Below are 24,398 nucleotides of genomic sequence, written 5' to 3'. Positions count from 1 at the left end.
TCTCAGACCCTTTTTGGATAAACATATTGTCTTTCTTTTGGATATATACAATGTTTGTTAACACTGTACTTGATTCAATACAAAACATAGTCCATTTATTTATTCAGTGCTTTGGCTGGATAAAGAGGTTACTTTAACCAGGTGTATAATGACACCGCCATAAGGAAAAAATGGAAGAGGGGTTACCAGAAGCAGACAACCTCTCACGTATCAAACAAAAAACAGAAGAAGAGGAAGAGAAGGGAGCTAATGGTTATGGTGGGGTTTTGAACAATCTGATATCCAACTTGATTGGTACAACAACAACAACAGTAAACGACAAATCTGGTGAAAACATGCCAAAATCTGAATGTGAAGATGAAGATCATGAGAAGAAGAAAGAGAGTTCAGGTGCTGGAATCTTGGAAAATATTATTTCTCATCTGCCAGGTACGCCTTTGTTCAGTTTCAAGACATAAACTCCATATTTGGTCCTGACACTAGGCGTATGTCTATTTCTCATTTAGGATTCGGCTTACATGTTCCATTTGTGGAAAGTATTCACCATATAGTGTCTCTTCAGTCTTTTTTTTTTTTTTTTTTTTTTTTTTTTTTTAAATATATATATTAGATTAAAATATCAACCCGAAAAACGGGAACCGGAACAAGACCTCCGGCTAGTCGTCGAATAAACAGTAAATCTCACAAATAGATTAGGCTTATCACTATTACACAAGGAGAGAACAGCATAAAAACAGCGGGAGGGAAAAAACCTAAGGTTCGGGGATCCGTTACCGGTTCCCGTCATCACCAGAAGTCCGCGGCCAACGACGCCGACCAAATCGAAATTTAGACGACCACTGCAAAGATACTTTCTCTCAAACCAGCGCCGACACACAGCTGCTCGATCCACACGACACTCTCTTTCTCTTACCGACTATCAAAAATGGAAATCGAAACAGACCAACTAGTTAAGGGGAACCGCCATCCTCAACAAGTCCGTCTCTCTTGGCAGACCCTGACCAGTACGGAGATACGGAGAGGTCATATTCGACACACTAACCCGAGACTTGAACTTGATTTATAGATAGGGGGAGTGAAGAGATAACCTGAAGGCTTTCTAGAACCGAAACAGAGACGCTTCGGCCAAAAGAAGCCGTAAAACGGGCTGAGATGTGGCTGGCTAAAAACACGCTGAGACGAGCACCTGCAAGCCATTGATGGACTCCAACTTGCCGAGAAGATCAAAGACCCACAAGGCACTGGGATAGCCGGAGACCAAACGTGCCGTCACGGAGAGGAAAATGAACCTGCAGAGACCACCTGAAGGTCCAACCATCTCACACGCATCACCTCTAAAAACTAGAGGATGAATCAAAAGGCTAGGCTGAAGCAACAACCGGTGACAGGACGGAGTTGCAGATACAAAGAAGAACCGGCTCGAGAAACCCAAAACAGAAGGTGCACAGTTCCGAGAAGGGCTCTCTGCTGTTTAAACCGAAGGCTGGAGGAGACAAAGACCGAGGAACACCACCGGATCTCCGACGCCTGAGCATAGACAACTCCACGCGTCAAGAGAGCCAAAGGTCTTCACGCGCCATCGAGGAAACTTGCATCTGACACCGCCAGAGAAGAGACCACCGCTGCACGTCTAGAAGTCGAGGACCTCCGAGGCACATCTTGAAAGGGGTTGAGACCGAGTCCAAAGCCGAGACACCAAGGCGACAAACTAACGGAGACAACCGCCTCTCCACACCGACGAAAGGACAGATCCGAGTCGAGTGAGACTCTTCCAAAGCCCACGCGCCACCAACTCGCGGAAGTAACCGATGAAGCAAGACAGATCTGGGAAAAACGCTCATCGGTACTCACCACCCAAAATCCGACTCTCCCCTTACCAAAACGCCTTGCTGCCTCATCTTGACACCGGGGAAGGCCACCATAGACTAGATCTGTCACCGAGCTCCAGATCCAGAGAGCCAGCTTCCGGCAGAGCTCCCTAGGGCTTCGACATATCAGCTGCAGGACGTAGAGCGAGGGGAAAGCAAAGAAGAAAAGAGGAAGGGTTAAGAGAGAGCCACCGGCGACGGCGCCGAGGCCACCGTGCCGGAGGGGAGGAGATGATTTTTTTTTTGTTTTGTGTCGAGAGAGAAAAAGTAGAGCGTGTCTCTTCAGTCTTCACTCCTGTAATTAGTTGGATGCTTCTGTGAAATCTAGATGTTTAGCGTTGAATCTTTTAAAAGAAATAGTGTAAGCTTTCAAGGTTTGAAAAGGATTTGAAGTAGTTAATTAACTTGGTTTTTAATTATAATAAGAACCTTATTTGTTGTAAAAAGCAGACGATATTGAAGTTCCAACGACAGGGGAAGCATCCATGCTGATCCACTCTGTGATTGACTGAAGAAGACTTCAACCACACGTCATTTCCATCGTCTCTGTTGCTAGGACTTGTGATTTTTGTGCTTCTCAGTTCTCTTAGAGAAACTCTTTGTTTTGTTTTTTTTTGGCTTCTTTGTGAATTTGAAATCTTCTCCAGAGTCCAGGCTAAACTTGAATCCATCATGCACTTCTCTTGTCTATTTTTCAGCTCTTCAATCAAAAACAAATAAATAACTCTTTTTTAATTTTGACATCAACAAATAAATAACTTTTAGTTAAATAAATCTATCTATAAATGTTGTGAAGGCAACAAAAAAATCAAGTTAAAACATGGAACAAAGAAACGTGAGAGTAAAAAGAAGAAAAAGAGTATATTTTGGTAAAATACAAGCAGATGGTGATGTAGATACAATTGTAGCAAACGATCATTATTTACACAAAACGCAAAATAAACAGTTTTTTAAGGAGAGTCTTGTGTCTAAATCCAAGTTCACAAAGCCTTTGGGACAAATTCTTATGGACAAATACACGAGCAACTTTTTTGTGTTCCTACCACCACCACCACCGTTTTAAAGCATTCAAGAATCCGCCAACCCTGGCAGCCTTAGAACCGTTTGCTTGTTCGGACACGCGCGTAAGAGTGTGCAGATGTCGTTTTTCACAAGGAACTCCTCTGCATTTACGAGGATCAAAGGTCCATACTCGAACACCAACTTCTTGCACTGTCACAACATAAGACACAACAAGACTTTAAAAAATGAGAAAAAGCCTACGCTAACTACTAGGATCATGCAATTGAATTCTTAAATATTGGATCCTAACCTTCTTCTCGTATTCATAGTTTTTGAACGATTTGCATCCCTTAAGAAGCAGCTCAATTACATCCAGCTGGATAATCAAAAAGAAAACAAAGTCAGTAAGAGGCTCAACTACACAATCTTGTAGTTACTACTACAGCTTTCTACTAACCTGTGTGTCAGGATCTTGTAGTTTGATGAGAATCTCAGAAACAGTCCTGTGGCAAACACCGCAAGTATCCTGACGAGCTTCTTCTACAAGAGCTACAACGTGACCACAGAGATTCATCCTCTTGCAGAAATAATGAGGTTGAAAGGACTCGAGATGCAAGAAGAACAGAGGGAGATAGTAGTCAACCAAAGTTATGCACTGCATCAAAATTCAAAACACAGTTTTGTTATTATTATTATATAATAACAAACAGAAGAAACAGAAACAGAAACAAACCTGCTGCTCAAATCCGCGGATAAGGGAACACCGATCATGAAGGTCCTCTAGTATCTGAGTCTGTGTTTCGTTTTTCTCAAGGTAGGTGAGGGCAGAGGTAACATACTCCTCACAAAGAGTGCAAACGTTTTCATTCTTGGTAACTTCCTCTGCGCAAAAAGAAAAGTCTTTTGAGATTTTTAAGACCATCCAGAGCTTTCATTACACTATCTAAACCCATTCTTACAGGGATGACGAGATTGAAATATTCAATTAATGTCTAGCCGAAGCCATAGAAGCCAACTCTTTCATTTAAAAAGCTGAACTTTAAGGTGCAAATCAATCAAGCATGAGTAGAGATGGTGTTTTACTCGAGATTAGTTACCTGAGAGGGTGGGGTGAAGGAAGGATCTAGCGTCAGAAAGAAAGGTCAAACCCAGCAAGAAAAGAACAAAGGTTCCAGCTTTGGGTCCCATTGATATTAATCCTGGGGAAAGGTTAGAAGATTCGAAGTGTAAGACTCTTTACCTTCTGAGATCCAAAAGAAGATTCAACCGGGGATTTAAAAGAGAAAGCTTTTACCTTTTGTCTGAAAAATCGACAGAGAGGAAGGAGATGGAATGAAAAAGAGTTTGCAGATCCGTCGAGAATTGGTCGAGATGGCGTTATGATAAGAGCAGAGAAGGTCAAATAATAATGAAGAGAAGTTATCTCTAACGACAAGCAATTATCCCTCCACGTCACCTTGATAATTCGAATATTCCCAACTTAAAAACTATTTTATTTTTGGTTCCTTTACGTTTTTATCAACTGAGAGAGCTGGAATTGGATGAATGAAATCTCTTTTGTTTTGATCTTCCCTTGATAAAGTCAGAACACAGAAGCTGTACGAGTTCTTAAAGAAAAAGAAACCAATCTGTTATTACAACAGTTATGTGTTCTATTTTAAGTTCAAATTATCTTCATTCTTATTGTTCTTGTTCTCTTTGTTCAAAACTTCACAAATAACTTCTAGAAATTCTTTTTTAGGTAAAAAGAAAATCATTTTTTTAGGATTATAAATACGGATCTAAGGATTTGTAAATTATTATTCACATCATTGATAGAAAAAAATTTGAATAAAGATGTTTTGTTTCCTCTCTAATTTCTAGTTTCTTGAGTTTAATTTTTGTGGTTTTTCACACCATTTTTCTTCCCTTCAGCACTTCTATCTCTTCCATTGTTAGTCTTTTCAAGAACCAGTGTATACTGATGACCTCCTCCTATCTTCTGACCACTACCATTTCCTCTGCTTTCATTTTCACTTTCTTCACCATATAACTCATTTTTTTTATGGAATATAAACTTCAAAAAATAAAATTTTCTACAATTTGATCTCAATACATTACAACTTTTTTTTTATATGTCAACCTATAAAATGGTATCAAAGTTTGCATGTGCAACACAACTCTGAAAATCTATTCTGCAATGGGCTCTTCCTGAAGCTGTGGCTGTGGCTGTGATAAGCTCTTCCGTCGCTTCCTAATGTAATAAAAACCAAAACCAGACAGAAGCAGCAATATGACCAGAGCATCAATCCCTCCAACTAACCCCACAACCCATTTTCTCACATTAGACTTCTCATCACTCAACCTCACTCCTTTAGGTATCTTCACCATATAACTCAACCCACTCTCTCTCTCAATCTCCTTAACACCCATCACAACCCCATACATCACACAACTCTCTTCAGAGACAGAGTAACTCGCCCCTCTGCACTCACAGTCTTTCTTACACAACTCCTCACATCTTTCTTTGCTCACGTTCCTCGCCTCAGTACCGTTTCTCAGCACCGTCGTGACTCCTTCTAGCTCAACCATCTCGTGATCGCATAGCCTCTTCATCGAAAGCCATTCCTCCTCGTTGCTGTTGCAGTCTCCATTGCTCATAACTTTAATGCAAGAACAAGACTTGGAAGATGTGCAGATTCCATACGGTTTACACGCTACAGGAAGATCACACGTGTTGCTCACAGCTCGAAACGTTGCCTCGAACTTTCCCTTGTCCGGTTTATACGAGTAAAGGCCAAGATTACCGGTTATGTTCCCGATAGCCAAGAACCTGGTCAAAGGTTGCTCTATTCTCCCTATTCTATGGCTGTTATCATCAAATATGTCAAGACCCTTTGGCCCTAATCTCAAGAAGTTGACTGTTTTGTTCTCTATAGGTTTGTACTCCCAGTAAGAGTACTTGAGCTCGTCTAAGTTGAGGAAGAGAGCAATCTTGTCACGTAGAACTTCAAAAGAGTAGAACATAGTCGAGTCTTTTGGGAATGAAGTTAGTTGCATAGCCACGTCTAGTCTCTGGCCACTCAACATCACATCTGTTGGGAAGTTGAAACTCTGCCACTTGATCATATTCATAGCATCAAGCAACACTAGATTCCCCGTGCTTTGTATCTCCAACCTCTGCAATATTTTGTTTTCAAACACATAAATATTATTCTATTTTTTACTCCAAAATAGACTAAGTTTTTTACTAACATTTTTCTATTTTTGAGTACAAAACGAAACACTGGACAAAAAGTAATTAGATTACTCTATTTTGAAGCGAAAAATAGAGTATAATTGGATATGTTATAAGTTTACATGTTCTGTCTTTTAAAAAGTGATTTTCTTCAAACCAATATAATGTTGTAATGTTTTGTATACCTCAATGCCTTGTCCTGAGGTTCCACTCCGCCATCCAACGCGCTTATTGCTTCTCTTTAACCTCATGTCTCCATCTTCTGTGAGCTCGAAGATGCATTTGTTAGAAACATACATCTTTGTGTAATGCCCTGAACTCCAAACTCTTACATCTCCAAAGAAAACTTGGATAGAACACAAATATCGTCCCTTATATTCGCTTGATTCCATCGTTAATGCGGCTTTGAAACTGGGTTCTCTTCTTGATGATGTTTCTGTCTCCATTATATAAGCTTTGCCAATAAATCCCGGAGTGTATTCTATAGGAGCAGAGAGTGGCAGAGTAAAACCAAGGTTGATATCTGATTTGCAGTGACCTTGGAGTTTAGAGAATAAGCAAATTAAGAAACTGAATGTAATGATCTTCATCACCATATCATGAGATGTTTCTTCTGTTGTTGATATTTGGAAATTTTTGGGAAAAGAGGAAAGATGATAAGAAAAAAGAAATTTTGGTATGAGTGTGTTTTTCTCTACACTTTTGCTGGGAAAAATGTTTTTTTTTTGCTTACATGTTGCCATGGTTTTGTTGTTTGTGGAGCCTTCTTGTTATCCTTAACTCTTTCTCCTATATTTGGTATTAATTTTTGTTTTACTTAAAAAAAAAATTTTTTTTAGCAACACTTACTTAAAAATGTTTATAGATTAGTATTTCTCAGTTTTTCCACTTATTTGTATAGTTCCATCTATACTATTAAAAGAGAAACATTCTGAAAAATCTACTTATGCAAGGTTGTTGGACCCTTTCATTAGATTTAATTTTTATTTTGATTTTATCGTATATATTTGTAACACTACATTACTCAATAATATTATTACGTATATTTATCCAATTTTTACTGTGAGTTAACCACTATAACAACCACATATGTTTTTATCTTTAATTTAAAAACACTACTGCAACAGTATATATTGCAATGTAATAGACATATTCTCTTATACATATCCCTTCTTAATTCTAACACATATTATATTCTTCTTAACTCTTTGTTAACAAAATCTATAAATAATATATTTTCAACTTCTGTAACCTCCTCACCAATATATTCCCGCATTGCAAGGTATTTAAATGAGTATATCACACATAATCCTTTTTAAAATATGTTGCATGCGATTTATTAATTTAAAAATACGTTTTTATTACATTAATAATATAATGAACTTCTTTGATTAAAAACATATTATTGCATTCTATCAAGAACAATAAATGCCTTTTTATGGATATTCAAAATAGCGATTTATTTTATAATTCATGAATAATTGCATATAGAGTTATTAATTATTTAAAATTAAAGAATTATATTGTAACGACACACGCATAATAATATTAAATTCTTTTAAGCCTATTAATAAAGTTAATATTATACATGCAGAATAATGTTATGCATTCCAGATATCCTTTATAAATGACACATGCACAACAATATTAAATTCGCTTAGACCTATTAATAAAATTAATATTATTCTCACATCTATTTTAGCAATCATAAATTTAATTTTATTAATAATCGTAAGCATATAATTTTATTTTTAAAATTCAGGTGTCCATTTGATTCCCTGTCCGGTTTCAATTTTCCGGTTTTAAAGATATATGATATGTTATGTTATTTATGAAATTCAGTTCACTTTTGCTTTCGGTTTTTTTAGTTTAGTACGGTTCGATTCGCGTCAAACCTATACACTATATTATATAGAAATTCATTTAAAAACATTATTTAATTTCAAAAACAAATTTAATTTCGAAAACAAATCTGCGCTTTTTAAGCGCGGGTCAAAATCTAGTAAAAGTTTAATAAAGCATGCGAGCAGGATATGATGCATGATTTGGTGTTCCACAGGCTGTCTTGTCTATGTAGGGTTCTGCTTCTGCATTCCACATTTTTATGACATAATTAATATTAATACTAGTTTTTTATTATTGCATACACAAAATTAAAATGGGTCATTTAATCTTTGAATGTAAAAAGATATATATATATATATATGTACGTTTATTATTTTATGGTAAAAATATTTGTGTTCATTTTCTATTTCCATTGCAAAGCGTAAAAGATAATAATTAGTTTTCTCTTTGGGAGTAAAAAAAATAAAATTTCTCGTAAAAAGAGAAAAAAATCATGAGTTATTAGTGTGGTGTTTTCTAAAATGTCCCTAACGTAAAGTAATAACCGAGACCAATATGAGGTATGTTGTACACGGGGATAGATATCTAACCTATACTAAAAGGGTTATATGAGGAGTAGAGAGGGTGTCCACGTCAGATTAAAAAATCTACCAATCAGAAAGATTCAATTTGCCATGTCACAAGACCTTTCTCCTTTGCTCCTTCGTTTGGGCTGATTCATCTTCTCCGACTCTTGCACTTTGTCGTAACCCACTCTTTATAATCTTAAATCCCTTTTTAATGGTTTCGTTCCACACCAATTTGTTATGATCTTAATTTCTTTTTTAATGGGTTCGTTCCACCTCCTCCTCTTCTCCTTCTATCGCTTCATCTGATCTTAAATCTAATCGAAAACCTCCACTGAAGAAAGCTACAGCTACAGCCATGAAATCCACCGGAAAGTCTCCCGTCTCCACCAACAAGTCTCCTATGGCTGTGTATATCAACGATGTCTCACCCGGACCAGCCGATTGCAAAAGGTTGGACCCGTCAGAAGTACAGGTATGAGTGATAATCCCCAAATTTTCTTACATCATAGTCTATACCAATGTCCCTAACTGCTGATTGAATATTTCCGTTTCAAAAACACAGTTTTTTTTTTTTGAAGATCGTAAGCCCAAACTCCAAAAAACTGGGAGCTTCGATCATGGAAGTCCATTGCTACAAAGCCTTGCATCCATATCCTTTTAAATACGATGACATCTGTTCATGCATGATCCATCGCGGATTTACTATTGCGGTAATATGATTTTTTTGAGTATTTTTTTTTTGCAAGATCCACCAATAATCCAAAATCGCTCGAAGATCAGGTATTTGTCCTCATCTTCATACTTAAATATTTCTTTCTGTATTGTCGTGGTCATCTAAATTTTAATTTATTCAGATACGGTGAGATTTGTGTATGGTGAGCTCCTGGTAATCTAATCTCTTAAGAGTATGTTATTACATATGAGATATAGTGAATACATTAGATATTTATGCATCTCTGCTTTTTTTTCTACAGGGCTGCCATGAAGAGAGAATTATTCACTGAAGCTTTTGCAATGGTATGTTTAGACCTTATTTTACTGGTATTGGAGTTTTTTTTTCAATGGTCCATTTTACTCAAACGAGTAAGTTTGTTGGTTTTATTCTTGAAAACCATCATGGAAGATTAATAAATATTATGTTCTCCTATTAGTATACTAATTTATAAAAAATCCTAGATCATGCTGACTTTTTTGGTTCACCTTGATGACAAATATATGCAATGAGTTTGTGATGTTCCAGTTAGCTTTTAGTGTTGCTTCTTTGCCAATTATATTCTTTGTAATGATTGGAAAAGTATCTCCAAGCTCTAGATTGGTAATAAGTTTATAAGTTCTCGCTTACTTGAAGCGTGTTTAATCTTCTTTTTGTTGCGAAGAGCAGCTTTACGGTTGGTATGGGAGCTATACAGAGGCAACTTCAACAATCTCCGTATTGAATGAGATATAGTAAGTCTGTTCCGATAAAGCTAATCTGTAACCCCGTTGAATTCATCACATTATTAAAGTGTACATCTTTCTATTACTGTTTGTTCCTTCGGTGATACATGTTTTTGACACATTGAAATGGTGCAGAAAAATCTCACGGAACAGCACTACTGCAACTCATTTGCTTACGCAGCACTCAATGCAGTCCATTATGGGCATGGCGGACTTCAGGTAACCTTTTTCAACTACCTTGCTTAGTTGTAGTGACAATTTCTCTATAGGAAACTCCATCATCTTGGGAGCTACCGAGTTATATAACTTTGTGTCTCAGCTAATTGTTGTCAGTTCGGTTATGTACATTCTAATCACATCAGAATCAGGCGGTAAGACTGAGCAATTCATGAACATGCTCCCGATCAACCCCTCCGCTAGCGTCAGATGCGTTGAAGTCCTGGGCTTTAGCCATCTCTGGCGTCCTTTTAGCCACAGCGGAGATCGCATTCTTCCAAGGATATCTCACTTGGCTATCGTTAGGCTATACAATATACATCCCCTTTATCGGTGGACGGACTATATATGTTTCCTTCTACTCTCGAGGTAACAAAATAAAAATTGGATCTTCAAGAATTTTATGTTTGAGATGTTATAATGTCATTTTTTGGTGTTTGTTTAATTGGAAGGGGGAATAATGGGACTGTTGATAACAACGGTGGTGATTGCGTTGAAGGATCTGTATGCAGAGTGTTTTGAATGATCCCAAGAAAACCAATTAGCTGTTGTGGGTTTCTTTAGTCGGAGCTTTCAAGTGCTGCCATGGCTGCTGCTTTGTATTGTGAGAAGGATCATGTAGATTAGTTGAGAAAGATAAAGATAATAATTTTTTTATGGTTTTAATTTAGTCTTTTTCCTTTGGAATGTTATGTAGTGTGCAGCGAGAGATGTGTAGTATGAAATTTCAATTGTTATGTTATATTGTATGTGATCTGAATCTTTGAGGAAAACGTGTTAAAGTGTTTGCTGATTAATTGTTTTCAAAGACTCTAAAACATTTTCTAAAATGTAGAAAGTTGTATCAAATTACAATAAACCACGTTTTAGTACAAGTGCTGTTGCGAGTCAGAGGGAGCATATGACCAGCTGGTAAAGGATTAGTAGTCTTGGAGCTAGGCAACGGTGTAATCAACGTGTCTGCGTAGTTAAGGATTATGCAACAATTGCTTTACGTTTTTCAATGAGAAGAGAGATAAAAACATGGATGCATTCTATTAAAAACGGTTTAAGTATAATTAACCGATAAATACATAATTTTTGGCTGACAAAAAATACACAATTTTTGATATTATCAAAATCTCCATATTAACATTTTTGAATATTTATTGTTTTCCATCTATTTTTATTACTTATACCAAAAATATTTATAACTGTCATATCAATAATAATATTGTTTACTAAGTTAGCATAATTATTGACTCTAAATTTTAGAATAACATGAATAACAAGCCTTTAGTTTTAGTACTACACAGAAATTAAATTTAATTTAAAAAAAATAGAAATATAAATTATTATTAGATTTAAAATCTTTAATTTCAACATGAAGAGGCATGGAACAGGAAATAAATGAACATGTGAAATTACTATATATTTTATTATTATTGTTCCTAATTCATAGAATTACATATGATCATTCTCTTTATCTATTGTCAGAAACTTAAATATTCTAATTATAAGTGAATACACTATACAAAAATTAGAATGTAACAAAGTATATAAAATTAGATACCAAAAAAATAGGGTAAATTTATAAATCGAAGCCGTCTTCAATAACTTTGACTATATGTACATGTATACTTTATAAAAATTATTATATTACTTCTTGAGAAATTGCCATAAATACCGCATTCATATTACTATTTTTCATGTTTACACTAACTATTTTTCACTTTTAATCAAGGGTAAAAAACATTTATATCCCTAGGGTTAACTAATCTAGACTTAAGATTTAGAATTGAGGGGTGGGTGGGGTAGGGTTTTTGAAATGTGAAATTTAGGATTCTAATAACTATATAAATAAATACTTAAAAAATTAAAAATTAATATTCGATTTTTAAAAAGAAATTTTGAAAAAATAATTTGAAAAAATCAATTTTTTTTATAAAATGGTTCGAATTTGAAAAAAAATATAATTCGAAAACATAAAAAAAAATGATTTTTAGATTTTTATTTATTTAAATAATTATTTATTTTATATATATAGAGAACGAAATTGGAAATTGCCACAAATACCACAATCATAGTACCACTTTTCATGTATATACTAATTACTTTTACCCTCACTTTTAACGAATGGTAGAAGACACTTATACCCATAGGATTAACTAATCTAGACTTAGAGTTTAGAGTTGAGGGATGGGGTAGGGTTTTTGGAAGATGAAATTTAGGATTCTAATTAATATATAAATAAATACTTAAAAATATAATTTTTTTAAATAGTTTCAAACATAATTTTCGATTATCAAAAAGAAAAATTGAAAAAAAAAATTAAAAAAATTATAGAAAAGTTCGAATTTGAAAAATTCTAATTCGAAAACATAAAAAAAATATTATTATATATATAAAGAACAAAGGTATTTGCCACTTAATGAAGAAGATATTTTTGAAAATGTCCCTTTAGTGGTGGTAAAGATGAAAAGTGGTACCATGAAAGTGGTAAACATGAAATGTCCCTTTATTTTTTTAGTCATTTGTCACTTAATGAAGAATATATTTTTGAAAATGTCCATTTAGTGGTGGTAAAGATGAAAAGTGGTACCATGAAAGTGGTAAACATGAAATTTCCCCAACAAAGTTAAGAGTCTTTTACCACTTAATAAATAAAGTATTTTTGAAAATATCCATTTTGTGATGGTAAAGATGAATAATAGTATCATGAAAGTGGTAAACATGAAATTCCCTCTTACTTTTTTGAGCAGTTATTTTTGGTTCAACTACTAATAGTTGTAATTTTTAAGTCCGCTTTTTTATAACAGTTTATTATAATTATTAGATTACATGATTAGTGAAAAAATATTTATCAAGATTTTTTTACTATAAACAATATTAAAGTTATTGAAAACAAACCCACACATCAATCTCTGATAATAATGAATAATGATTTTTCAAAATCAATCAAAAACACAAGAAATGTTATACAAATAAGCATTAAACATGAAAATGCATTTCTCTTATTCAATATGTTGTTGTAAACTGTAATCTTCTTCTTCAAAGCCAAAAATATATTAAAAATGTCTTTTTGTATTACAACCTTTTAAATAATAGTTTATTAATAAATCAGAAAGAAGCATATAAAAAAAGAACATGGAAAAAATAAATAATTTAACTTAAATTGAAAATAAAATCATGTCTAACAAACATATGAAAATAGTATAGTTATAACAAAAATATTTATAAATTATAATAGAGCTTATATGTAGTGTATATACTACATTTATAAAAAACGGAAGATAACAAAAGTTTCAAAATCTTAAAACACAACAAATATCAAAATTTTATATTCAATATAACATGAAAATGAAAGTAACTAATACACCAATATACAAACTATAGTTAAATAAAATATAGTTCATAATCCGCGCGTAGCGCGGAAAAATCTCTAGTCTGTATAATATGTTCTTTTTGAGCGTTTAGAACGAGTTTAGTCTGTCGCACAAAAAAAAAAGAACGAGTTTAGTCTCGGTAATGTCTCATACCGAAAGTAGAGTAACATCTGACATTACTTTATAATGTTTAGAGATATGAATTTCTCTAATCATAGCCAACTGATTTTAAGTTAAAGGCTTATGAACAACGGGTTGCTAACAGTAATAGTTTTGAAAAAGTTCATATATGTAAAGTAAAGCAGGTATAAGTTGGGAATTAGGTGAGATTTGTTTAGTGGTAATAATTTAGTCGGACTAGTTAATATATATGTTTATTTGATTTTCGGCTTTAACATGGACCACGAGCAGTGGCAATCCCTGTCTCTATGCTGTTAGGTGCAAAGTAATGATGTCAGCAATGCGTATACACACCCTGGCCTCCAAAAATACTCAAAGCTTATAGGCTTCTACATTTCGGCCCACGCATTATCCATAAACGCAATTTATATGAGATTTATTAACTTCTACTATCTCACTTCTTAAATGACAATCTAAAAGATGTTTTGTACTTATTACATACACTAGGATCGGTCCGCGCTACGCGCGGAATGTGATGTATTTGTTTTTGTTAAAAATAAAAAATTTGTGTAATTTTGATAAGTATATTGTTTTCTTTTCTTAAGCATTAACTTGTTTTTTTCTTAACTTTTTAAATATTTATTATGTTGCAGAATAGTATAAGTTAGAAATTTCCCTATGCATCAATTTTCCGAATAATCTTTGAAATGGTAATTTAAATACATATTTTTACTGTTAATATGTTTCTTAAGAAAGTTTAAAAAATTAGTATATTTTCTTTGATATTTTTGAAGAATGAATTTATAAATATATTAATTTTATTTCACTCACAAATCATTGATTTTGAGATTATTAGAAATAAGTAAAGTTTAAATATATACATGAAAATATATTATTTTTACATAAAAATATTGTATCACCTTGTATTATTATTTTTCTTTAGAAAGACTTTGCAATATCAGAAAATTTATTATATTTTGAAATTTAAATGTTTAGTTACATTTATTATCTTTTGAAACTTTAATTATGGTTTTGTTTTGTTACACACAATTTCTAGTAGAGATGAACAGAAATATAATTACATACTTTTAAAATTTTAGTGGTCGGTCCACGCTACATGCAGAATGTAATTTATTTTTATTTAAGTTATATTTTTTTGTTAAAATTTTTTTGTTTGTTCGTTGAATTTACAATTGGATATTTTGTGATGGTTTTCAGTTTATGTCTTTTCAAGTTACATTAAGATACCAATACTACAAATATTTAAGCGTGAAGTACATTATAACTTGTGATTTGTTGGTATTTCTGTTTTTTTTTTGTTCTTTGTCTTTATAATATATGGTGTGTTATATACTCTTGATCTTCTGTGGGTATTGTAAATTCTGTTTATGTAGATTTTTTATTTTGTTGGTTGGTAATTTGTGAGTCCTAGATTTGTCTAACACATGCATGTATATGTTTCCACTATTTTTTTTAAATAATAAATAATTATCTATTGTAAAAAATTCTCTTAAAGTATTATTTAGGATTTAATTATTTATTGGAAATAATTGCCTTCACGTTAGAAAAAGATAAAAAGAAAAGAATTCTTTTCGTCCATATATTTTCATTTTCGGTGTGTGTATATATAGCTTACTTGGAAACGTCACCAAATGTAGTCTAACAAAATCTTTGAAGTATTTGAATTTTTCAAGAATCAGATGAAATGTAATCTGACAAAATTGCATTGCCGATGGCTCTTTCAAAAGTAGCTTGTTTCTTCCATCTATTCCAACCACTTTTCAGTTCTTGGAAACATCTTTCACTCGAAGCTAACATATAACTTAGTCAAAAATATTAGTTAACTAATTAAAATGGAAAAGTTGATATATTTACTGCAGCAAAATTACATTACACCAAGCATAAAGTATCAAAATAAAAGAACAATATGAGTTTGGTGTCAAGAAGGTTGCTAACACAATTCAAGCAGACAGTCTGGTCATGTTTTATATATTAGCGATGAAAATATTTGTTTAGGATGGAATAAAATAATGAATTCAAATACTACATTAGAGCTACAAATAGTATTACAGTGTGATATTTTATTTTTTTAATTGTGATACATCTCGGTTTGTTGTGTGACAAATAGTGGGGAATATTTGAGGAGCTTGACCTTCTAACCTTGAAGCTGGAAAATGATGAATAGCTTTATGCACGTCTGATGCATGCATCTCAGAGACTATAATATTGATCATAACCTTTTTGAAGCTGGAAAATGTTGAATAGTTTCATTAGCAAACAGTTCATGCATTTCTTCAGGTTTATGCATTAAGGTAGCTTACTCTAAAGACAACTCTATCGTATGTCGTAATTTATGTTAAGACGCCATGCAGAAAGACACTGTGAGATATATTTGCAATCTCCTTTTCTTTCCTTATCCAGAGAGTTGACAAAGCAAATGGCATATATATATTTTCAAATTAATGGAAAAATAATTAGTAACTAAAAAGGAACAAAAATGTTATTTTAGTATACATGGTAACCACCAGTTAATGAACTCTACACCTCTAGCTGCAACTTCGTCTGGGGAGACTCGGCTTCCACAAAATATCATTGTAACTTTCAAGCATAAGAATCTTTCTAACAATATATTATCGGTAGAGATATTGATCAGATGTAACCAGTATGATGTTCTTACGTACTGTTGAAAAACGATTGCGGGAAACAGAGCCTTGTATTCTGTAACGCTTCTTCACCTGACACATGGATGATCACTCATAAAAAGGCTTCAAATAATGATCAATCTTAGCTCACTATTAAGAGCTAAATTAGTTGTGTACCATAGTTTCTCGGCGTAGCTCAACATGAAGGAAAGTTGGGCTGTTTAAGCATGAAATGGAAGGACGGTCGCTGCTCCCAGCTTTGGCCACCATAACCGCTGCTGCATCCACTCCATTAGTGTATTCTCCACCTCCAAATAAACCAACAGCAGTTTATATAATTCTACATTCAATGAGTTTTACTTACTATTGTTTCAGAGGCTAGATTCAAGAAAACATGCAATAAAAAGAAACACAATTCAAAACGATTCTCTTACTCTATAACGATGTAGTCACTGGCATTTTCCTCGAACTCATCATAGAATTATACCAGATCGTTATATCCAGATAACGCCCGTAGGTTTTAACTTATCTTCTCACATCCTCTATAGATATTGCAGTTGTCATCTGCCAAACAAAAAAAAACGGATGAGCAACAGTCTATTATGAATTAAGCTAACACTCAAGTAACTTGACTGCATCTTATGAAATCACATAAGGAGCATATCGGGTGAGTTTAAAGCATTAGATAAACATAGTGTATAAACAAAGTGTAGATTACACAAATCAAAGAGAACCTTACTTACAATCTATGAAACTCTGACCTTTTGGTGAGACAATTGTTTAGCCCTTAGTGTCTTCAGCAATCTTGCGAGAAGATCGGGAAACTTGAGATTTAAGATCAAAAAACTTAAAACTTAAATTATTATTTTTTGAGATTTAAGATCAGAAAACCTTGGCATGGAGGAGAAACATATACACTCCATCAACTCCCAACCGCATTTGACGTTTGCTTCCCAAAATCTAAGCAGCCCACCAGCCTTTCAATCACGAATAAGAACAGATGGATTAAACTGACACAATTCATCGGGTCTTGTAGAGCATTTAAGTACATAAACTTGACACACAATATATATAAATATACATAGAGCCAATAAGTGAAACTTACCTGCAAGAGTCAATCATTGTGTGTTATCAAACCATCGATAGCCACAAAGTATAGCCATGTGTGTGATTGTCGAATGTAAATTAGGAAGAGAAAATCGAGGTGAGCCATGACGGAAAAGAAGAGTAGAAAAGTAGGAACTACAGAGAACTTGGTTTGGGGTAGTGAGGGTTTGTGTGTATGGCCCTAAACTTATACCAAGTGGTTGATAAATTCATGAAATATCTGGATTTGAAAGATGAAGAATCGTCAGAGGTAAAATGAAACATTGAGAAAGATTTTAAAGATCATTGATTGATATAGATCGGAGAAGATGAAGCCAAAGAGTCGGGGTGGGGGGAGGGGAATCTGAGAAGAAATAGGTTTTGGGCTTGCGAAGGATGAACTTATAATTTTTATAAAACCCACCCGAAATCCATTTCTGATCCAGCGATGTTGACGTGGCGAAATCGAACTCACTTATTGGCTGATTTAAAATGAGGACGTGGACAGCCTCCCTACTCCTCATATAACCCTTTTAGTATTAGATAGATACGTTTTTGATTAACTACAGCCGTTTGCTGCGAACAGAGGAGCCCAGAATATAGCTGTTAGTGCTTTAAAAGATGTTTGGTTTCAGTCTTATGTTGCCAGGGGCTCTCCCAGATGGTGTTCTTAATGTTTTGAGGTGTTGTTGTTGTTATAAGTTTACTCTTTTGGAGGTATGTTTGTATGTTTGATCCTGAACTTTGGTTATTTCAATGAAAAAATTTAGAGAAAAAAAAAAAAAACTACCGCCGTGAAACTTTATTTACTTAGTATTTTCTAAAGTTTTAAAGTGTTTTATAATAAGATTGAAAACTACGAATAGATATCCAATGTCTTCGAATATTTCTAAAACGCAGCACAATTTATGATAAGCTATGATGACTTATGTGCCATGTTCAATATTTGAGAAATGGCCCAAAGTTACAAATTACACAAATCGGCATACAAGGCGTAAATCATTAATTGAACTCAACCGGGCTTCAGCACAGCTAACATGCAATAAATGGCACGGAAGGATTCTCGAATAAATGGGTGTTAGTGGGACTTAGATTTTTATAGAATTTGTTGATTTTAAAAGTTGAGAGATTTGTTAAATTTGGAAAGAGATGTAGAAAATTTTGTATATTGTGAAAATCTATGAAAATAAAGTAATGTAATGATTCTAAGAATTCAAGGTAAACATGTAGTATTCTCAAAATCTTAATTTGTGAGTTAAAATGATAAGAATTCAACTCCCAATAACACTTACTTTAATAGATTTGTAGAATCATTAAAATCTAAACTTTTTGAATAACAAATGATTTTGTATAGAATTATAGAATCATCAAACCAATAACAATAGATTTTAATGAGAATATGAGAATCTATAAACCAATAACACTAGATTTAGACTCATTATAAATCTCATTTCCACTAACACCCCCTAAAGACTTCTGTTTGTTTTGATTCCATAATGAACTTAAACATTTTGGAGGCCATTGTAAAAAGTAAACAATGGCTGAACTTTTTATAATGTATGAATCCCTTTAGACAACAAGGAAACAGATTTCGTTGAGCTGTTTTTCAATTTTTTTTATGCGACATATATACAATAAGTTATTCTTTTTTTTTGCTAACCGAGTATCCTGGCCCCACCGAGGTGGTCCACACTAGAGACCGAAGTGAGCAAGGACGCTGCCAGGGCGTCACCATGTGGCTCACCGTGTAACGGTCTTCGGTCTCGGATGCTGCAGCCCATATGTAAATTCTGCAGTGGCCAAGGCTCGAACCCAGGGGCGGACACTCCAGCTGGAGCTCCCATACCACTAGACCAAAGCAACTTGGTTTACAATAAGTTATTCACACTATTTATTTATAATAGAGAATTATTGAGAGGCTATGTATATGATTCGATCTTAAAAAGATTTGCCGTAGCTAGACTTATGTTAATCTATGTTTAAATTAAGATTAGGTTTTCCTTATGATCGAAGTCATTCACTTAACAAATATAGTTAAGTGGTCCAATGGTTCATATATTAATTGCATTAGCCGCAATGGTTCCATCAAACTACACTGCACACAAAAATATATATACATTGACTAAACACGCTCAGCGCGCACGCAAAAAGAAATCTGATATATTGGTCAGTATACTCAAAATTCAAAAACTATGTAGTAAATTAACACAAGTGGGGACTAATAAAGTAAAGAAGATAATTACGGTCTAAGATTCAGAATCTATTGTTTACAAAGCACACAAAATAAACAAGATTTTATTCAACTAGCTATAAAATTAGGAGTAGTTGATCGGATTTGTATCCTAGTAGACTAGTAGTTGTGCATCATAGTCATCGTCCAGGACCATGTCCAAAAATGTGAATGTGCGTTATACATGGTAAATGTCTTGACGAAAACTAGCTAGAGAATAGTTTTGTGTTACTACTTTGGTATCAGCTGTTATCTTATTTCATTTGCATCCATTTAATTTGAATAATAATAATAATAATTCACTCTCTCATGGATTTAATTTTTAAAAAATTAAGGTTCACGTTGCAGGTTTGATACCCATTACTTAATATATTAAAACAATATAAAATGATTAAAAGGTTTCTGAAAATAATTAGTTTGTAAAATTAATCATGATATAACTAATTGAGTTGAATAATAAACGAAATTTAGTATAAATTTGTTGTTAGAGACGAAAACACATAATTAACACATGATGAAAAAGTTAATTAGAAAACAGTTCGTAAAATGGAGCTCTTATTATATATAAAAATGTATAATATACTAGCGTTAGTATAAATTTTACTGATAAAGATGGGAAACACATATAACATCAGATGAATAAGACGATGATACATATTTAGTATACTCACTTAGTACTTAGCTCGAATCAATCAACCGGACGACGACACCATTGACCCATTGATTTAAAAGCATCAAGAACACCTGTATTTAAAAATGTTTATATGGACCTCAAGTTTGGTGATTTTTTTTTTCCTTTTCGGACATATATTGAGCTTATGTAACATTTGATTTTAATATTGAAAATCCTATTGATATTCACTGTGAAGTATCTAACCTTACTCCCATTTTTACTAGAATCCGATTGCCACACATCACCACCAGTCATTCGAATCTTATAAAAGACCTTCACATCTGGAGAACCAATAGAATTGTTAGAACTTTAAACATATAAAACTTGTGTTTCATACAGTCTACCTAATTATATAGGGCCTGACTGGTTTAACCGCAGCGGTTGCGGTTGCGGTTGCGGGAGTTTGCGGATGCGGGTGGTTGCGGTTTCTAGCGGTTTTAAGAGATTTGTACGACTGGTTATGCGGTTAAAAATTGGTGTGTTTGCGGGATACTTATGACTGGTTAACTACCAAGTGCAACAGCGGTTAAATAATAAATTAACAATATTTACATTTTATACAATTATAAAAATATCAAAAATAATAATATTATAATAAATATAAAAGTTATATTTAGAAAGTTATAGTTTAATTTTTTTTAAAATATAGAAAATATTTTTATTTTAAAGTTTTATAATATTAATTAAAATTTAATAGATATATTTTAGCATTTTTATAATTCTAATTTATTTTTTTTATTGAATATTTTTATTTTTGTATTTATATTGTTTTGGAAAAAAAGAAATTTTTTTTATCCTCCCGCAACCACCCGCAACCGCAAACGCTAGCTGGAACCAGCTTTTGAATTTATGAGGTTCGGAGCGATTTGGAGCGGTTTGGAACGGTTTGGAACGGTTTGAGCGATTGTTGCAAAACGCCAACAACCGCTACCAACCGCAAAAGCTGCGTTTGCGGGTGGTAGCGGGAAAACCAGTCATGCCCATAGTTGCTTGATGGCTCTGATCCGCCAACAAAATGATGTCCATTTTCTTGGGCCATTTGCTCTATATATCACTATCTCCCAACATACAACCACCAAAAGTTTTAAAACGTGTATTTTTGATGAGTGGAGTATTTTGAATATAGTAATTTTCGTGAAAGCACATAAAAGTATGAATATGAGAGAAAATTCTAATATTTTATTGTGTTTTTACGGTAACATTTTAAAGTATATACCTCGACCCTTTCTATATGGTTGATGAGGACTCTCGTATATAACTGCAGCCTCTGCATTGCCAGCATAACAAGTACTACTGGCTAGATCTCAAATCTAATTACTAATGTACTTTATAGATTTTTCTGACATTAAATCTGATATCAAATCATCAATGATACACTCCAAATTTATTTGGTTTCTAGATGGTTGCGTTTAATTTTGTTTTATACAGAGATCACAAGAGTTGACCTAAATAAGTTTATTAGTCTCTCTTAAGTCTTAATCAATTTAGTTTCTATAATTTAGAAACATTCATCCAATAAATAAATATAATTTGTTGTCTTTCCTATCTGTTAGCATTTGTGAATACGAAATTATTATTTAGAATGATTCCAAAACTTGAACATGATTGGTTGTTTCACACTGGTTCGGAACTTATATTTCGTACACATACACACTTGTATAAATAGGTGTAGATGTATGCATCTACTACTATTCATTTCAACGCTAAGGTACAAATCTCTTTCTATCTCTAACTCTCACTAAAAATCCGCCATGCCGGCTCAAGTGATCACTGAGCAGACCTTTCAATCCCTCCACGACACCATCATGGAGGATACAAATTCAACTTTATTTCATAAGAGGTACATATCTATATTTACATACATGTACATGGTTTGTCCGTCTGGTGAAAAATCATGAGTTATAAACACAAATATTATCAGTACAAGTGAATTACTTTTAGTTTTCTAACATATAGTAGTGTTGGTCACATCTCATTTCCTATAATACTTTCTATAGGTTGGAAGGAAAAGTAGCCATCATAACCGGAGGCGCACATGGGATCGGCAAAGCAACCGTCAAGCTATTCGCGAGACACGGTGCCACGGTGGTGATCGCTGACGTGGACGCCACAGCCGGCTCCTCCCTGGCTAAATCGATCTCATCATCCCAAGTCGCCTTCATAAGCTGCGATGTGTCGGTCGAAGCTGACGTGGAAAACCTAGTGAACGTGACCATCGCGCGTTACGGTCGACTTGACGTGCTATTCAACAACGCAGGAGTTCTCGGGGACCAAAAGAAACACAAAAGCATATTAGACTTCAACGCTGAAGAGTTCGACCAAGTGATGCGTGTGAACGTGCGAGGCGCAGGGCTAGGCATGAAACACGCGGCACGTGCCATGATCAAAAGAGGCTTTAAAGGTTGCATAATCTCGACGGCGAGTGTGGCCGGCGTGATGGGTGGAATGGGCCCACATGCTTACACGGCGTCGAAGCATGCGATCGTTGGACTGACCAAGAACGCAGCTTGTGAGCTTGGGAGGTATGGGATTAGGGTTAACTGCATATCACCATTTGGAGTTGCTACGTCCATGCTGGTGAACGCGTGGAGGAAGACGAGTGGATGTGGTGACATGGAAGATGGTGATGATGTAGAGGAGATGGAGGAGTTCGTGAGGAGTTTGGCTAATTTGAAAGGAGAGACATTAAGAGCGACGGATATAGCTGAAGCGGCGTTATATTTGGCGAGTGATGAGTCAAAGTATGTTAATGGACATAACCTTGTTGTTGACGGGGGTGTTACGACTGCGAGGAACTGTGTTGGTTTGTGATGATATGTCTCTTCTCTAATTAATCTGATAATTAACTGGATTTGGTAAATCTTTTTGTTCTTTTTTGTTTGCGTCTTTGAGTTGTTGGAAATTGCTGGTGAATCAATAAAACAGTGATTTTAATCATTTGTATATGCCAACGGTACCTTTCTATTTTTGTCGGCAATCGATTAATGACATTATTAAGTATTGCTGATTCAAAATTTATTTATTTTTTTTTATTTTTCTTTTGGAAAATAAGATTCAAAATTTATTCTTAACTGATTTTTATATAAGTTACATTATGTACATGGTGGAGCTAGTTTTTGTGAGGGGGACATATGACCCATGTGATTCTTTATAGAAAAAGTTTACTTGTACTTTGAGATAAAAAAAAATGACGGAAATGTAGCTTTATTAACCTACATAAAATATGCTTATTATGAAATTGACCTCAATAAAAGATTTAGCTGGTTCCACTATATGCTTAATTATTAAGTAGCGTTATAAAACGTCGAAAATTTAGTTTCTTCAGCAAATCAAGAGGTAAAACTAAGTCGCTGTCAAGTATACTCCAGCGAATTTGGCTTTAAGCAATTTAAGTCAAGGAATGACAGTTGTTCTTAATGCTCGCTTAATTTATGTAAAGCTACGTATGTGTAATGCAAGGTAGCTTCCCAATTAATAACTGCGAAATATATATATATATATATATATATATATATATATATATTAAACATTTGATCCCTACCCTATTAGGTTAGTCTTAATATTCGTTTACGTCTTTAGATAAGTGTATAGTTTTAAAATTTTAGAAAGTTTGTTAATTAAAACGCATTTTGAGAAGAAACCCAAAAAAGCGACCGACCGATTCAATACTTGTTCTAGGAACAATTCTCTGGAAAATAATATAGTACTAATTATTACTAATATAGTAATTAATAAGTATAGTTGGAAGTATGGAATACGAATCTCTTGGACCAACTCAGAATTTTATACGTGTTTTGTCACGTTGAGGTTCACCAGCAACGAATTTTACTTTATCTTATGTGAAGTTTTTAAAAATCTGTACTATACTAAAAGGGGATATAAGCTCCTCTTAGGGTGTCCACGTAAGCACAAAAAATCGTCCAATCAGAGAGTCCGAACTTGCCACGTCATCTCATTTATTTTTTCGTAAAAACTAAAAAACAATGCAAAAGAAAGGATCGAACCCGGGTTAGTACGACATAAATATAGAGCATATACCACTAAGCCATTGAAACCTTCTTCAACACATATACAAGAATCACTAAATATGTAATCACAAACTCTTATGTAAATTTACAATAATATGGA

General features: G+C 33.9%; 4 protein-coding genes and 2 long non-coding RNA genes across 10 annotated transcripts; 3 read left to right on the top strand and 3 right to left on the bottom strand.

Moving 5' to 3' along the window:
• The first annotated feature begins 62 nt into the window (after nucleotides 1-62).
• LOC106448289 lies at nucleotides 63-2,879 on the top strand. Its single transcript, XM_013890197.3, has 2 exons — nucleotides 63-429; nucleotides 2,319-2,879. Exons 1-2 carry the CDS (start codon nucleotides 171-173, stop codon nucleotides 2,378-2,380), a joined length of 321 nt encoding a protein of 106 aa, XP_013745651.2. The 5' UTR covers nucleotides 63-170; the 3' UTR covers nucleotides 2,381-2,879.
• On the bottom strand, nucleotides 2,711-4,474 carry LOC106448278 (prosaposin-like). The gene is made up of 6 exons (XM_013890189.3): nucleotides 4,165-4,474; nucleotides 3,968-4,069; nucleotides 3,604-3,752; nucleotides 3,328-3,525; nucleotides 3,181-3,246; nucleotides 2,711-3,080 (listed from the first exon to the last, which is right to left on the bottom strand). Exons 2-6 carry the CDS (start codon nucleotides 4,056-4,058, stop codon nucleotides 2,937-2,939), a joined length of 648 nt encoding a protein of 215 aa, XP_013745643.2. The 5' UTR covers nucleotides 4,059-4,069; nucleotides 4,165-4,474; the 3' UTR covers nucleotides 2,711-2,936.
• Nucleotides 4,475-4,703: 229 nt separating this feature from the next.
• On the bottom strand, nucleotides 4,704-8,263 carry LOC106448272 (PAN domain-containing protein At5g03700). Its single transcript, XM_013890181.3, has 2 exons — nucleotides 6,273-8,263; nucleotides 4,704-6,029 (listed from the first exon to the last, which is right to left on the bottom strand). Exons 1-2 carry the CDS (start codon nucleotides 6,828-6,830, stop codon nucleotides 5,040-5,042), a joined length of 1,548 nt encoding a protein of 515 aa, XP_013745635.2. The 5' UTR covers nucleotides 6,831-8,263; the 3' UTR covers nucleotides 4,704-5,039.
• A 281-nt stretch (nucleotides 8,264-8,544) lies between these two features.
• LOC106403025 lies at nucleotides 8,545-10,951 on the top strand. Of its 3 annotated transcripts, none has more exons than XR_007338397.1 (8): nucleotides 8,545-8,973; nucleotides 9,064-9,281; nucleotides 9,356-9,387; nucleotides 9,476-9,518; nucleotides 9,883-9,947; nucleotides 10,074-10,157; nucleotides 10,301-10,523; nucleotides 10,607-10,951. It is a non-coding gene; the product is annotated as an uncharacterized LOC106403025 (long non-coding RNA). The 3 variants fall into 3 exon arrangements; XR_001280905.3 differs by having other exon boundaries at nucleotides 8,551-8,973; nucleotides 9,080-9,281; XR_001280904.3 differs by having other exon boundaries at nucleotides 8,547-8,973; nucleotides 9,080-9,387.
• A 3,631-nt stretch (nucleotides 10,952-14,582) lies between these two features.
• LOC106443716 lies at nucleotides 14,583-17,881 on the bottom strand. Of its 3 annotated transcripts, XR_007338396.1 has the most exons (7): nucleotides 17,387-17,881; nucleotides 17,173-17,258; nucleotides 17,025-17,085; nucleotides 16,716-16,845; nucleotides 16,459-16,589; nucleotides 15,961-16,374; nucleotides 14,583-15,886 (listed from the first exon to the last, which is right to left on the bottom strand). It is a non-coding gene; the product is annotated as an uncharacterized LOC106443716 (long non-coding RNA). The 3 variants fall into 3 exon arrangements; XR_007338395.1 differs by having other exon boundaries at nucleotides 14,583-16,374; nucleotides 16,459-16,621; XR_001288084.3 differs by having other exon boundaries at nucleotides 14,583-16,374.
• Nucleotides 17,882-21,432: 3,551 nt separating this feature from the next.
• LOC106376892 (short-chain dehydrogenase reductase 2a) lies at nucleotides 21,433-23,207 on the top strand. Its single transcript, XM_013817022.3, has 2 exons — nucleotides 21,433-22,110; nucleotides 22,268-23,207. Exons 1-2 carry the CDS (start codon nucleotides 22,022-22,024, stop codon nucleotides 23,079-23,081), a joined length of 903 nt encoding a protein of 300 aa, XP_013672476.1. The 5' UTR covers nucleotides 21,433-22,021; the 3' UTR covers nucleotides 23,082-23,207.
• The last annotated feature ends 1,191 nt before the right edge of the window (nucleotides 23,208-24,398 follow it).

The sequence above is a fragment of the Brassica napus genome, chromosome A3 (genome assembly GCF_020379485.1).
Source record: "Brassica napus cultivar Da-Ae chromosome A3, Da-Ae, whole genome shotgun sequence".
NCBI classification, from domain to species: Eukaryota; Viridiplantae; Streptophyta; class Magnoliopsida; order Brassicales; family Brassicaceae; genus Brassica; species Brassica napus.
The sequence above is the reverse complement of the archived record's forward strand: the minus strand, read 5'-3'. Positions and strand labels throughout refer to the sequence as shown.

Excerpts from the sequence above, each read along its gene's own strand:
- LOC106448278 (XM_013890189.3), bottom strand. The coding sequence starts at position 4,058 with ATGGGACCCAAAGCTGGAACCTTTGTTCTTTTCTTGCTGGGTTTGACC. Across the intron at positions 3,247-3,327 it reads TACAAGATCCTGACACACAG|CTGGATGTAATTGAGCTGCT; the intron begins GTTAGTAGAAAG and ends TTGATTATCCAG. Across the intron at positions 3,081-3,180 it reads ACTATGAATACGAGAAGAAG|TGCAAGAAGTTGGTGTTCGA; the intron begins GTTAGGATCCAA and ends ATGTTGTGACAG.
- LOC106448272 (XM_013890181.3), bottom strand. The coding sequence starts at position 6,830 with ATGGCAACATGTAAGCAAAAAAAAAACATTTTTCCCAGCAAAAGTGTA. Across the intron at positions 6,030-6,272 it reads CCTCAGGACAAGGCATTGAG|AGGTTGGAGATACAAAGCAC; the intron begins GTATACAAAACA and ends AAAATATTGCAG.
- LOC106448289 (XM_013890197.3), top strand. The coding sequence starts at position 171 with ATGGAAGAGGGGTTACCAGAAGCAGACAACCTCTCACGTATCAAACAA. Across the intron at positions 430-2,318 it reads TATTATTTCTCATCTGCCAG|ACGATATTGAAGTTCCAACG; the intron begins GTACGCCTTTGT and ends TGTAAAAAGCAG.
- LOC106376892 (XM_013817022.3), top strand. The coding sequence starts at position 22,022 with ATGCCGGCTCAAGTGATCACTGAGCAGACCTTTCAATCCCTCCACGAC. Across the intron at positions 22,111-22,267 it reads TCAACTTTATTTCATAAGAG|GTTGGAAGGAAAAGTAGCCA; the intron begins GTACATATCTAT and ends TACTTTCTATAG.